Source organism: Paroedura picta, chromosome 3, assembly GCF_049243985.1.
Source record: "Paroedura picta isolate Pp20150507F chromosome 3, Ppicta_v3.0, whole genome shotgun sequence".
Taxonomy (NCBI): Eukaryota; Metazoa; Chordata; class Lepidosauria; order Squamata; family Gekkonidae; genus Paroedura; species Paroedura picta.
In genome coordinates, this window is record NC_135371.1 from 3,718,606 (window position 1) to 3,733,979 (window position 15,374).

Sequence of the window (15,374 nt, forward strand, 5' to 3'; positions counted from 1 at the left end):
AAGGTTCGTGTGGCCTACAGTAGTTTAACGCCGCCTAACATCAGCCTGACCACGCTTACGCCTCAGAACCCGCCTGTTCCTGCTCTCGCACTCCCGGCACCAGCCCTCCCGCAGCTTGCTGCACCTTCGCCGCCGCCATCTGCTTCGCCTGCCTATCAGGCCCCGCTGCCGCCTGCACCCCCTCCTGACCCAGGCCAACCGCCGCCTTCCTTGAAGCAGGCCATCTTGGCCGCGGCCTCTTGGTCTGCGGAGCCCACTGCTTTTCCAATTTTTGTTCTGCCTTTTGGTTCCCCTACCCATGCGCCCTTCGAGTTCCAGCTCATGAAGGAACTGAAGATGGCTGTGTCCACGTACGGCATTAGTCCTCCCTATGCTCAAGGATTAATGGACAATGTTTTTTCTCTTCACCTCATTCCCTAAGACCTTTAGTTTCTGGCGCGCACTCTCCTCCCTCCCTCAGCTCTGGTCATTTTTAATAATGAATGGGAGCATGAGTGCCGCGAGCGGGCTCCTGCGCTCGTCCAGCAATATAATGCCCAGTTGCCCCCTGGAAGGGCTCGGGCGGATGAGGCCATCATGCTAGACGGCTTATTGGGGCGAAGCACCCAGGCAGCTATAACAACGCAGTTTGCCTTGCACCGGCCGATTCAGGAGGCCTCCGTGGCCGCCGCGCGAGCCGCCTTTCTTCGCACCCCCGACCCTACTGGGAAACTGCAGAAATGGGGAGCGGTCCGCCAGGGTCCAACGGAGCCTTACGCTGAATTTATAGATCGACTCATGACCACCGTTCAGCGACAAGTCACAATTCCCGAAGCTCAGGAGGTGGTAGTCCGCCAGCTGGCTTTTCAGAATGCCAACGACAATTGTCAGGCAGCCCTCCGTCCCATTGCCGACCTACGAGGGACTGATATTCATGCTATGCTGCGGGCCTGTCAATTGCAGGCCGCATACTCCTATGGAGCGATATTTTTGTGCAGAGGAACCCCTGGCTCGACCACTGGTGGCCTACCGATGCCTCCCCGACCCGGAGTGGAAAGGACCTGTCCCGCTGATAACGTGGGGTCGGGGATACGCTGCAGTCGCCGTAGAAGGCGCTCCGTTGTGGGTGCCAAGCCTCTGTGTTCGACCATGGAAACCAGGAAAATGAGCTTTTGTATTTTCTGTTCTGTTACATGCTTCTTTTTGTTGATTGTAATCTCTTTGTACGTCATGCTCAATATATGTTCGAGCAACACAGTAATGATTCTATCTTGTTGTATGAACCCCCTTTATCGGGAGAGAAAGGCAGGTTTTGTCCCTGGCCTACTGACCTCACCACAGTTGGTGATGGGATCCCTTAATGAAATGGGAAGTAAACCTACTGTATTTTGGCCCCCTGAACAAGCTCAAAATTATATAGAAACAGGTTTTCGAATTAGATGGATGCGTGTGACCATGTATACTAAAGGATTATGTTTTTGTTGTGGGGTTAATAATGTTATATATAACAAACATAATAGAGATAATGAGTACAAGTGGTGGGACTGGATCGTTGGGTGGCTGCCTTCAATAACCTCGCTGCGACAAGCGGTGGTGGGAATACTATGTGTGATTTGTGTATTAATAACAGGATGTTGTTGCTTACAATGTATTCCGTCTTTGATGACGCAGTGCGCTGATTGGTTTCATGCAAATAAATTGGCCAAAGCCGTTTCTAGACACCATTTCATGGCGCCTGTATATCAGGCGGTGCCCACTAGAGATATAATTGGCTATTAATTAAAAGAAAAGTGCGCATGTGGGAATCATTCAGCGTACTGAACCAAAGCGGAGCCATGTTGAGCTGAGTGACCGAAGGAGGGAGTACAGAGTATGGAAAAATACTGCCACGTTGGCAGGAACAGAGCTATGTGTCCTAAAGTCCAGAAGACTGAAAAACAACTCCATATAGGAAAGGAAAATGCCTTGTAGGCTCAATGTATGCTGTAGGCTCAATGTATGTTAATGTATAACCTTGTAGTATAGATAAGCATAGGCACAAAGTACATGGAGGTTAAGACTGTAACAATAAAAGAGGAAGGGGAGGGGGAGTCAGGAGCGCGCTCAATCCCTGGACGGGGAAACTCTGCCCGGACTCCCCTCAGCTCCAACCCAGATGAAAAGGCACACCGACTCTGAATCTTTTGAATTATAAGAGTGCAGAAAGAGTTTCACTAGGTGCAGCAGTCTTCAGGATCATCTGAAAAATCCACACAGGGGAGAAGCCTTTTGAATGTTCAGTGTGGAAAGAGATTCACTCAAAGCACCAGACTTCAGTGCTACCTGAAAACCCACACAGGGAGAAGGAGTTTGAATACTCAGGGTTTGGAGAGAGATTCAGCTTCGATTGCCATCTTCAGCAGAGCCTAAGGACCATAGAATCATAGAATAATAGAGTTGGAAGGTACCTCTTGGGTCATCTAGTACAACCCTCTATACTATGCGGGACAATCACAACCCTATCGCTCATCCACTAGATCCTGCCACCCCCTTGAACCTTCACAGAATCAGCCTTTCCATCAGATGGGTTTCAAGCCTGTGTTTAAAAATTTGCAAAGATGGAGAGCCTGTTCCACTGAGAAACTGCTAACTGACTGTCAGGAACTTCTTCCTGATCTTTAGACGGAATTTCTTTTGAATTTGAATTAATTTCATCCCATTGGTTCTGGTAAGTCCCTCCAGGGCAAGAGAGAACAACTCTGCTCCATCCTCTACATGGCAGCCTTTTAAATACCTGAAGATGGTTATCAGATCCCCTCTCAGTCGTCTCCTCTACAGGCTAAACAGACCAAGCTCCCCCAACCTTTCCTCCTACGTCTTGGTCTCCAAAGCCCTCACCATCTTAGTTGCCCTCCTCTGGACCCCCTCCAGTTTGTCAACATCCCTCTTCAACTGCGGTGCCCAAAACTGAACACAGGACTCCATGGGAGGCTGAACCAGAGTAGAGACTAACATGGAAGAAACATTTTGGGAGCTCGTTGAGCTTGTTTGGAGGTTCTAGCAGGGGAGCGCAGCTATCGTATGCCCTTGACCGAAGAACGGTACACTCCTTCTATCTGGGATGGTCGTCCTGTTCCACCGAGCGGCAGCTTCAGGAGGGACGCACAATGAGCGATAGGGAGGTAGGAGACACCCGCCTAGCCAGCCAGATCAGCTGAATCTACCCTTGCGATCAATGGGGTGACAGATGTTGCAGCCAGATCTCCCTCACAAAGTAGAACCAGATTTGATTCTGAGATTAATAAAAACCCCTAGCATCCCGTAAATCAGTGGGCGCCAACCTTTTTATCACCAGGGACCGGTCAACGCTTGACAATTTTACTGAGGCCCGGGGGGGGGAGTAGTCTTTTGGCGAGGGACATCGCCGCCTGAGTCCCTGCTCCACTTGCTTTCCCGCTAGTGCCCCTGACTTCCCACCACCAGCTGGGGGACGCTGCCAGCAGCAGCTGCACAGTGCCACAGCAAGGGGGAGCCCCAGCCATAGCAGCCTCTGGAGAGCACCAAACGTGAGCCAGTGGCAGGGCAGCCCTCAAGGCAGCAGCTGGGGAGGGGGAGCCGCGGCCCGGTACTGGTACCCGGACGGGGGATTGGGGACCACTGTTCTAAGAAATCCTCTTGCAGGCGCTTTTGACTCTCACTTTGGGCCATGACTGATCCCCGCTAATTAATCCGACCCTATTTCCTCCTGTTCAGGACTTGGGTCAAGGTCAAGAGCTAGGGCTTTTCCGCACACCATTAATGTAGCGCCAAACTTACCTTTTGAAGATGGTATATTTTTATGTTTTAACACAATGATGCCAACATCCCGCGTCCACCCAGCAAACCTAAAGCTACAGTGACAAATTTTAAAGCGCAAGTTGGGGAATAGCATAAAGTGGATTTTCCAAACCTAAAAAGCATGAGCTAATGAGGGCAAACAGCCAGAAATAGGCTAAGAAATGTATGGAGGGGAAGAAACGCGATCTCTGCCTCCAACGTCCCACCCTCACACCAGCCTCCCTCTCCCTTCTGGGATGGGTTCTAGAATTTTTTTTTAAAGCAAACTGCCTGGAGCAACGAATAGACATACAATCGTGCAGGCAAAGCCACAAAGAATTTTTCAACAAAGTTCTCACACAAAGCATGACTCTCTAAGCTTCCCCCCCAAATCAGGAACGAGATTAATTTTTTAAAGTATCAAGACTTATGAGTCCATAATGGGTGGCATTCAAAAAGCACTATGCATGTATGCTTGGATGCACAGGAGTGTCAACAGAGAAGGATTGAATTTTAAATAATTGAAAACATTTAGATAGGGGATTGGTTGCCTGGTATGTCCGACAGGCAGAAGAGAGTCCCGTGTAAACTGGGTTGCTCTCTTCCGGCATTTCAAGTAGACGTGGAGTGTAAGATGCTCAAAAAGGTGGCCGACAGAAGCGAGACAAGTGAAGAATGTCTGGAGGCGCGATTATTTTTAGCGCTACGCCATTACAGTGGTATGAAGCTATTTTTGGGGGGTCTGTGGAAATGCCCTGGAGTTCTTGGTTATGACTTGATGGATCTGTGTTCAAATCCACAGTCAGCTTGGAAAGTCTTTGGACCTTCTCTTACCTCTATCAAACATTGTTTTCTGTGTTTAGCAGGGTTTTTGTGTTTGCCTTTGTTAAAGTTTTCAACAGTTCTTGTGGCACGTCTTTTTTCAGTCATGTGTAACCGTGGGAATAAAATTTTATTGTGGACGCTTTACACTCGGGTACATGACTGATCCCCATGAATTAACATGACTCTATTTCTCCCCATTCATTATTTGGGTCAGTTAAGTTCAAGAGCCACAGTTTTTGCTTATGACTTGGTGGGTCTGGGTTCAAATCCACAGTCGGCTTTCAGTTTCAGGCTAGCAGACCTTGCAAGACAAGCCACACTAGTTAGCTAAAAATAATAATAAAAGTATATAACATAACTATCTCTAATGCTCAAAACGCACAAGCAGGAGGATTTTGAATCCATAGTCCAAGGTCCACAGAGGCCTGACCCTCAACAATATGGCATCCCAGAAGGCCAGGAGCAGCAGCAGCAGAACAGGATGGCCAGACCCAAAGCGAGGAGGTAGACTTCAGTAACCAGAGAATACTTGTGGGCCATCTCCCACATGGGGTCCACCCAAAAGGACCAATGAAATGAGATTAATTTTTTTAGAGGGGAACCCATGAAACCCACAAGCACAAGATTCATTTATATATTTACATACTGCCTTCCCCCGGAGGTTCAGGGCGGTTTACAGGAAACAGATGCAGGTAACATAAGGTAACACATGTGGCAGCAACAATATAGAACTGCAAAGGAGCCTCAGGACAACTCTTACTGGGACCCCGCGGGTTAAGGAGACTTCCCGGAGGGGCCCGTTTTCCTCCAGGGGGACTGGCCGGGGCGGGCGGAGACGAGCTGCCATTCCGGGAGACCTCCAGGCCCGGCCGGGAGATCCTGGAAGCAAAGGCACCGCCTAGGAGGACTGAAGGTGGCCCCGCTCCCCGCGGCCCCGGGAGGCCGGTCTGCAGCTGGCCTTAATGGCTCCCGAGGAGCCCCATTGAGCCGCAGCCTCCGGCCCTGCAGGTGGGTCCGGCCTTGAGAGGGTTAAGGGGAGGGAGGATCTTGCAAGAGCGGCTCTTCCGCTGGGCGGGGGTGGGAAGACGTCATTTCCGGCGGCCAAACCGGATGAGGGGGAGCTCCGGTCCACCAGAGGCGCCGAGGAGTCCAGACCGGGCGGAGCTTCCTGGCAAGTCCGTCGCTGCTGGCGGGGGGCGCGGAGGCCCTGGGGACGGGGGGGGGGCAGACCCCTGTCTTCGCCTGGCCTGCCTCGCAGGGTTGTTGTTGGGGGGAGAGTGCAGCCGAGACCACGAGCGCCCCCCCTCCCCCCGCTCCGTGGTTGGAGAAGGACGCCTCGCGGGTCGTTCAGGCCCTGAAAACGGGGCAGCTAAACGCAGCTCTTCCTGAACCCTCAGCTCGCTGGGCAGAGGCAGCCCCACCCCGAGGCCCAGTTCCCCCTCCTGCCCGGGTTATTTGGGGGGAAGGAGGGCAGGCAAGGGAGGGACACACACACACCACGCACACCCTGCCCACAATGCAATGGGGAGCCGCACGAGGGCCCCGCAGAGCAGGCCTGGGTTCAGGGGCGGCCAAAGGGGAGGCAGCAGAGCACAGAGCTGCCTTCTGGGCGTTGGGGGGCCTTCCCTCCGAGATGCTCTTTGCCAGGATTGGCTCCCCTTGGGAGGAGGAAGCCCTGCAGCCTTCCGGGGTCTTGTGCTTATTGGCTGTCCTTCTTCCCTTTAACATCCTGGCTCAGGCGGGAGGCAGAGGGATTCCCTCTCAGCTACACACGAGGAAGCGTCCCTGGGCCTCCAGATGGCTGAGCCAAAGCTCAACCAAGGCCTGCCTGCCTCCCTCTCCGGATCTCAGGGGCTCCTTCTGCACAGAGGCCCCTGCCTGCCCCCCCCCCTCCGCTGGGCGCTCGGACAGAGCTCTTGGTGGACCCTTCAGTGCAGGGGAAGAGGTGCCCGGAGTGCTTAAGGGGTCTCCCGGTCCTCTTTTCCTTGGGGGGCTCCGCTTGACCTTCAGAATTAGCCCCCAGGACGGAGGGAACCAACCAGTCAGAAAAAGGATGTGAAATATTACCTAAAATCCAAAGAGGCATGCTCAAAAGAGATGGGTTAGAGATATGGCAGAATGATGTTAGATTGATCTACAAACCACAAGGACTGTTGTTTGGATCCACCAGGGCAGTTTTCACTTCTCTGATATTCAGTCGTGTATTTTTTATTCTTGTCCCAGAGCCCTTTGTCTCTCTGCCCCCCCCCCCCCATGAGAAGCCTCTCCTCCTAGCCTGGGGAATAAAGGGGTCTCTTCACAGTCCCAGGTGGCCCAAGAGAAGGGAAGGAGATGGCAGAAGAGGACCCAGGAAGAACTGGGAGTGACCAGACTGCAAGCCAAGGCCCTTCTCCTGTCCTAGCTGGGAGTGGTGTGGAATTCTGGGAAAGGGCTGGGCCAGAGATGCTGCATCCAGCCACTGTGGCCTCAGATGTGCACAGCCGACGCTTCCGGCACTTCCGCTACCAGGAGGCCGAGGGGCCCCGAGAGGTTTGCAGCCGGCTCCACAGACTCTGCAACCGCTGGCTGGAGCCAGAGAGGCTCACCAAGCAGCAGATCCTGGACCTGGTGATCCTGGAGCAGTTCCTGGCCCTCCTGCCCCAGGAGATGCAGGGCTGGGTGAGAGGATGCGGGCCGGAGAGCAGCTCCCAGGCGGTGGCCCTGGCCGAAGGCTTCCTCCTGAGCCAGGCGGAGGAGAGGAGGCAGGTGGACCAGGTGAGTGGCTGTTCTCCAGGTAATTCAAGCAAGGAGATCTGGCCTCGTCCTAAAGGTTCCATGCCAGACGTTTGTCCAAGCGTTCATCATCCAAAACGGATATTTAACAGCCTACTTTACAACTGTGTTATTAATCCCATCATTACAGACAGAGGAATCACTTGAATTGGGTCTTTTTGTGGTAGCCTTGGAGGTCCTGCTGCGTTTACTGTCCTCGGGGCCACAGAAAGCCCATTTAAAGAGGAGCCTCATCCAGCCGTGCCCAGCCCCTCCCCCAAGTGCGTTTTGGAGTCCTCCTGCGAGATGGAGGCCTTGGGAGGCCGGGCTCAGCTTCAGGCTCCTTTCCCAGAGTTACTCCAGAGGAGACCCATTGAGCCAGCCTGGCTGGAGGAGCTCCCAGAGAGGACAGGAGGCCTTTTTCACTGGTTGGATTCGCAAAGCCCTTTGCTGGAGAGGCTGAGCCACATGGGGGTGGAAGAGGCAAGGCTTGCTTCTAGCAGGAGAGGCAACCCCTGGGGAAAGCCCTGCAGCTGAAGCCTGAGACGGTCTCCTCGGAAGTAAGGCAAGGGGAGTGTTTGGAGATCCTGGAAAGGAGGAAGGCTGGGATCCTCTTCAGGTGGGAACAAGGCTGAGCATATCCGGGAGAGATGAAAACTTATCTATGGCTGGGAATCCGAGGAATGGGCCATAGATTCTCTGCCTAAATATATTTAAAGGCCCGTATTATCTCTTGTGGCGCAGAGTGGTAAGGCAGTGACATGCTCTATGAAGCTGTCTGCCCATGAGGCTGGCAGTTCGATCCCAGCAGCCGGCTCAAGGTTGATTCAGCCTTCCATCCTTCCGAGGTCGGTAAAATGAGGACCCAGCTTGCTTGCTGGGGGGTAAACGGTAATTACTGGGGAAGGCACTGGCAAACCACCCCGTATTGAGTCTGCCATGAAAACGCTAGAGGGCGTCACCCCAAGGGTCAGACATGACCCGGTGCTTGCACAAGGGATACCTATACCTTTACCTTTATTATCTAGCCGGGAAAGGTTTGGGAAGAACTAGACAAGAGATTCCAGTCAGGTTCTTTTCCCACTGACATTCCAGGGGCCACGGATATGGGGGGTGTTCTCCATTCTACGTATCTATTGGGGAATACAGCTGTCAGGATCAGTCAACTAAGGGCCTCGTGGGCAGCTGCATTTTGCACCACCTGCAATTTCCATGGCATGGTCAAGGGTAGCCCCACGTAGAGCAATTTGTAGTAGTCCAGCCTGGAGGTGATGGTCACGTGGATCACTGTGGCAAGGGCTTCTGGTGCTACTACTAGCTTTGTGGGTTGCAGATTGAAAAATGCCCACTGGGTTACCTTTGTCATCTGAGCCTCTATTGAGAGGGATTCGTCAAAGATCGGCCCCAAATTCCTGGTGGGATTCAAAGTTGTTAAGGGCACACTGTCTAGGCAGGGGAGAGGCGCTTCCTCCCCTGGACCCTTCTTTCCCAGCCACAGGACCTCCGACTTCGCGGGCTTGAGCTACAGACGGCTCTGTCAGAGCCACCCAGTCACGGCCTCCATACACTTGGCCAACTCAGCTGGGGATATAACTGACTGGCTGTCCATCAGCAGATAGAACTGGATCTAACCGTCTCCTTCTGCAGCCTCTTCTGCAAGCGAATTTCTTCCCCCTCTAGACAACTCACCAGGTCGGCTGATGGAGTCTGGGTGTGGGGCAGGACCCATTCCTTGGTCTCTTCTCTTCCATCTCTTACTCCTCTCCCTTCTGCCTTTTCAGACATTGGGTCAATCCCTGAAGATGGAAGCTACAAACCCTGAGGCGCAAGGAGCTCCTTCCGAGGAAGGCCAGAGGGGGCAGGCTGTGCAGGTGGAAGGTACATTCCCTGAGGAGGAAGGAGCTCGCCTGGAGCAGGGGCAGGGGGTGCAGGCCGTGGAGCCTGTCCAAGATGCCCTCTCCTGCGGTAAGGACTCCTCGTGCCTGGATGTGATGGGGGCACACTGTGAGCCTGATGGGTGGAGAGTCCAGGTCAGGAAAAGAATTAAATGTTTCTTCACACAACAGAGAGTTGATTTGCATCCCTCAGTGGCCACTAACTGAGATGCTTCTAAAGGGAGAGGAGACATTCACGGAGGGCCATTCCCCCCATTATTTAAAATATTTATATTTGACCTCCCTTCTATAAGAGGTTGCTCCAAAGAGGACGGGTCGAGAAACCGCAGCATAGTTATTCAGGCAGGGGAATAAGGGGATTCTCCACCTTCCGGGGGAGCAGAGCTCTGAGGATCCGTGTCTGGGGCCCCAGAATGATGGAAAACATTGGCTTCCGTGCGCCTCCTTAGAAGGGCGGCTGGCAGGCTTCCCCAGGAGAGACCAGTCCAAGCAACATATATAGGAATTCTCCAGGCTATTCCAAATCAACAATGGATCTTTTTATTTATTTATTTTTTAGTATTTAAAACTTTTTCAATCTTCCAAAATCATCATAAGGGAAACAAATCCCAACCAAAATGGGTTCCTAGGTAAATCATATCCCGTTTTCCCAAACTTCCTCAGTGATTGTGATCCTGTAAAAATGATAATGTTATAATAAATAATATAACCAAAACCACCGATTACCACCTAATTATAGCATTTAAATATCAGAACGTACCTTCATAATGTTGCCTGAATGTTTTCATTGCTCCATATTAATTATCACAGAGGCTCTCAGGTCATCATGCTCTTAGGTCTTGGCTAGACCAGGGGTAGTCAAACTGCGGCCCTCCAGATGTCCGTGGACTGCAATTCTAACCCATCCAGGAAGAAATGCGTGGGTGGGTTACAGTTCTCTCCGGGCTCAAGAAGGCACTCCCCCGCAGTTCTCGCTTCCCTGTGTGGGATGTTAGTGTCAAGAGCATTAATATCCAAGGTCATTGAAATAGACCCTGGTGGAACCCTCACTGTGTTAATACTGTTAATAAAATGTGTGGTATCCCTAAGTATACTGTTATTGTCAGCTGGTAATAATGCCTTTACACGAAAGTCCAAACATTTGGCTACTGGTTCCAAAGCTGAGCCACACTGCGCTACAAGAGGCCTCCCTGGTACAGGAGTGACCTTTTTATGGATTTGAGGTAGAATGTAAAAGTGTGGCACTTTGTACTCGGATTTCAACAGGAATTCTGCCTCTGGTTTGGAAATGAAATCCAAACATAAACCTTCCTGGGGAGCTGCTTTAATGAGTCTAGATGTAGATGTAACTCTTTGCCAATCAGTTCTTTTATACCGCTCTTCATTTGACAACTGTCTCGTAACCTCCCTATGATATTCACACTTATCCATGACAACAATGCCTGCCTCCACCTTTATCTGCGTGTTTAATAATCATGTTCTGATCATTTTGTAGCTTGAAATTCTGCCCTGGTTAGATTGATTTTGTAATGTTTGTGTTGCAACTCTAAATCCTTAATATCCCTTAATACTATTTTCTCAGAGGTGTAAGTCTCATGAGATTCCCGGGTGGGGATCAATTCGGATTTGATTCGAAACCTAATCTGAGCAATTTGACCAGTGTTGGAAAAATAATTCTTCAACTTTAATGATCTTACTAATTTAAATAAGTTTACTCTGGTGCGCAGTGCATTATATTTGTAAAGGTACGTAAAGGTCTCCCCTGTGCCAGCACCAAGTCAAGTCTGACCCTTGGGGTGACGCCCTCCAGCGTTTTCATGGCAGACTCAATACGGGGTGGTTTGCCAGTGCCTTCCCCAGTCATTACCCTTTTACCCCCCAGCAAGCTGTATTGTGGAACAAATGACAATCCCTTATTTAATACAGCCTGTTCTACCCCTGACAAAGGGCGCTTAGATGAATTAAAAGCTATTTCTGTCTCCCTCGTCTCCTGCCCCTTGGAACAGCCGATTGGAAATGCTTAGTGCTTAGGTGTGGCTAATTGAGACCTAAGAGCATGATGAGCCGAGAGCCCCTGTGATCATTAACATGGAGCCATGAAAGCATTACGAAAATATTATGAGGGTACGTTTAGATGTTTAAATGCTATAATTAGGTGGTAATTGGTGGTATTGGTTATCTTATTTATTGTATCACTAGGGGCAAAGCCCGTTGTCTCCAAGAATACAACGGGCGCTAGAGCTTGGCAGTGGGAAGAGGAAGGGGAGGAGTTGTCCAGTCTGTAAGGGCATGGGGTTGAATGTGTGTGTTGTGTGGGAGGTTGTGGTGGCATGGTGGCAAATGAGGCCATAGGTGTGGAGATATGGGTGTCAAGAACCTGTGGTGTGGAATGTTCGTTGATTGTGGGAGAGGACTGACCTTTGGGAATTGTGGCATATTGGTTACAGGTGAGCTTTCCAGAGCCATGTCCTCAGATATGTGAAGGGAAAATCAGACTGGAGACTCTTCTTAGGGGAAGATTACATGGCAACCAATTCCCCCCAGTTCTGCGTCATTTCCCTTCTTGTGTGAATTAGGCCACATTCACCGAAATGCCCCTCTGCCCTAATACACATAGGGTAGTCACAGTACACAGGTGTCCACCCTGTTCCTTCTGTCTCCCATATTTTCACTGTTGGTAAAATGTTATGTACCCACATGCTTCTTTCATAGTTGCTCCTTAGAAGAATGGATTTTTGTACCCTATTGCTTACTACCCAAAGGAGTCTCAAAGCGGTTTACAAACACCTTTTCCATTTGCCTCTCCACAATAGTCAACCTGTGAGGTATGTAGGGTTGTGAGAGATCTGAGAGAACTGGGAATGGGCCGCAGTGACCCAGCAGGCCTCAGGTGTCTCAAAGCATTTTCCAATCGTCTTCCTCTTCTCTCCCCATAGCAGACTCCCCATGAGGGAGGTGGGGTAGTGAGCCTCACAGGGAAGCTGGCAACCCTAAGAGGAAGACTGTCTGTGCACAGCAGTCTTGACCTTAGTAAGGTTTTTAATACTGTTTTTTTATTTGCCAGGCCAAGGTTATTTGCCAGTTACTATTTCAGTTACGATGTGTCTCCAGACATTTATTTGTTCTCTATTTAGTTTCGGGCTGTAAATATTTATTTAGATCTTCCTGCACTTTCCAGACTCACAGGACTGATGCTGGTCTGCCTGTCTGCGCCCCAGAATACAAACAGTTGCTGGTAAGGGCTGGCCATAACCCATAGGCCAGGAGGGACACTCCTGCACCACTCCCTACCAACTGCAGGCAAAAATGGCTAATTTGAAGGCTGGACTGTGAGGCATTGTACGATTTTGAAGTCCCACCTCCAAACCTCCAGGAATATTTCCAACCCAGGGGTAGCCAACCTACAGGTGTGGCCTGGAGAGCTCCTGGAATTACAGCTCACCTGCAGAGTATAAAGATCAGCTCCCCAGGCAGAAAGGGCTACTTTGGACAGGGTTGTGGTAGAGAAGAAACATTTAAGGCTTCCCACACAGGTTGTTGTTGAATTGAAAGACTTGAGGCCTACTGCACAGGGTTGTTGTGCAGATGAAACAGGAGACAAAAGAGCCAGCTTCCTCTGCAGAATAACGTTGTGCAGTGGCCTCAAATCTGCAGAGAGTTGCAAAGAAGAAAGACACATGGCTTGGCTGTGTCTAACCCCCGGCCAGAGCAGTATTTTAAGTGAGAAGGGGCTTTTCTGTGGCCTCCCTGTCAGCCAACTGTTTTGCAGAAGGGGAAAGTCCCCCCCCCTCAAAAGGAAGTCCCTGAGGCTCCCCTGCGTTGCTCTTGGAAAGGCCTCCCTCCCCTCAGTCAGGGCCTGTCAGGGGCTCCTTCGCAGCAGGCCTGGAGGGGGGGAGGGGGAGGGGAGCACTCTGCAGCTTCCTGCCAGCTCTGTCAGGGCTCTGAGGCAAAGTGACAGTTGGACATGGCAGTTAGGACAGCCTTGGGGCGAAAAGGGCTGGCACAGCCTCTGTTCTCATCCCCCTTGGCAGCCCTGCTGACCTCCTCTCCCTGCGGTGGTCAGGAGCAGACTGGCAGCCAGACTGGGCTGGGTGAATGGAATTTTGGTCTGTCCGGGTGAGGGGCCAATAGGAAGGCACTTTGCGCGTCTCCCCATTGGCTGCTTGACCCTGGATGGACACTCGGAGGGCCCAATCAGGAGCTGCTTGGCGGCTCCTGATTGGGCCCTCTGAGTTTTTATCCTGGACAGGGCCCGCCCTAACTCCTCCCCAGGTGGCCTATTTAAAGACTAGATATTAAGCCCTAGCATGATGGGTGGGTGGAGGGATGGGGCGAAGGAAGGAGGAAAAGGAGAGAGATAGAAAGACAGAAAGAAAGGGAGGAAGATAGAGACAGAAGAAGAGGGAGAGAAAAAGGTAGCCAGAAAGAGGCAGATGGAAGAGAGGGAGGAAGGGAGGGAGGGAAAAACAAAGGGAATGCTGGGAGGAAGGGAAGGAGAAAGGGAATGCTGGGAGGAAGGGAGGAAAGAGTAAGGTAGGTGGGCTTGGGACCTTCTGCTGGGCCCAGGGGCAGTCTCGGCTGCCCCAGGACATGGCAGAAGACTCGGGACGGGGGCGGTGGGCTCCGCGGCCTACTGCCAGGCCTAGGAGCTGGCTCAGCTGCCCCAGGGCCTGGCAGAAGGCTCAGGACGGGGGCGGTGGGCTCCGCGGCCTACTGCCAGGCCTAGGAGCAGGCTTGGCTGCCCCAGGGCCTGGCAGAAGGCTCGGGACGGGGACGGTGGGCTCCGCAGCCTACTGCCAGGCCTAGGAGCAGGTTCGGCTCCCCCAGGGCCTGGCAGAAGGCTCAGGACTTCGGGAGTGGGCTTTGTGGCCTTCTGGCGGGCCCAAGGGCAGGCGAGCCTGCCCCAGGGCCCGGCAGAAGGCTCCCTGGGCGAGGGGAAGCCGGCCGGAGGACTTACCGCTGGGGAAGGCTTCTTCCTCTGAGCGGCAACTCCCTGGCCGGCCCAGGCGAGGCTGGCCCAACCAGCCAATGGGGAACCGCTTGGCTCCCCATTGGCTGCTTGGCCCTCGAGTGACACTCGGAGGGCCCAATCAGGAGCCGCTTCATGGCTCCTGATTGGCCCCTCCGAGTTTTTATCCCGGACAGGGCCCGCCCTAACTCCTCCCCACCAGCCCTTACTCCTTTATTCCTCCCACTCCTCCGGAGCGGGGGGAGGTTTAAACATTATCATGTGTACAGGATCACAATCACTGAGGAAGTTTGGGAAAACGGGATATTATGGATCTAGAAACCCCTTTTGGTAGTGATTTATTTCTGTTATGATTTTGGATGATTTTGATTTATAAAAAGAAGAAATAAACAGATCCATTATTGATTTGGAATAGCCTGGACAATTCCTATATATTTTGTTTGGATTGGAGTTACCCAAAGGAACTGATGTTTTGCTTGGATTCTAGAGGGAAAAGGCTGCTGGCGTAGGGATGTTGGCTACATTCTGGCATCATGAGGAGCTTGGGGGAGGGGCTTTGGGAGGGGTTCCCACAGATCTGGTGGCCTCTTAATGTTGTCTCTGGATGAAAACGCCATTGTGAAATTCCCAAGCCTTTACACATTCTTACAATTCATTATGAGAGTCCAGTCAATAGCTCCCAATAAACGACTTGGTGAAGAAAATCTCTTCATTGAAAGTATAATGAACAAGGGACCTCTGAATTGTTGCTGAGACTGACAAATTGTGGACCTGTTCTTGCATCATATCACAGACCACTCAATTCCCCTGAGCCTCAGACTTGGGGCAAATTACTCCAGAATCTTTTCTTCCAGTGTTAATCCCAAAAAGGAAAGTTGGTCAGGCTCAGCCAGAGCCTCAGGGTCAAGGAAAAAACCTGTTCCCAGTCAAAAGATTTATGGCTCATGCAGTCCACGTGAACTCTCTGTGTACTCTATGCAAGCTATTGCTGCAAACGACCTTAACTCCTGTATTCAATTACACAAAAATGTATAAAGACCAAAGGTAGATAAAAACACAGGGCAAAAGCTTGTGGGTACATTATTTTGACACCTTCCCATTATCCTTGAGTCTCCAGATGTGCTCCAGTCACGTCTGGGTCTAATGTAACGGTGACATTT

General features: G+C 51.5%; 1 protein-coding gene across 1 annotated transcript in view; it reads left to right on the top strand.

Annotated features, from left to right (window-relative positions):
* Positions 1-5,780: 5,780 nt before the first annotated feature.
* LOC143834172 (uncharacterized) overlaps positions 5,781-15,374 on the top strand; it is a 34,741-nt gene continuing 25,147 nt past the window's right edge. The window contains 2 exon segments of the mRNA XM_077330773.1: positions 5,781-7,353; positions 9,132-9,315. Of these exon segments, the coding sequence (XP_077186888.1) occupies positions 6,931-7,353; positions 9,132-9,315 (607 nt within the window). The 5' untranslated portion in view covers positions 5,781-6,930.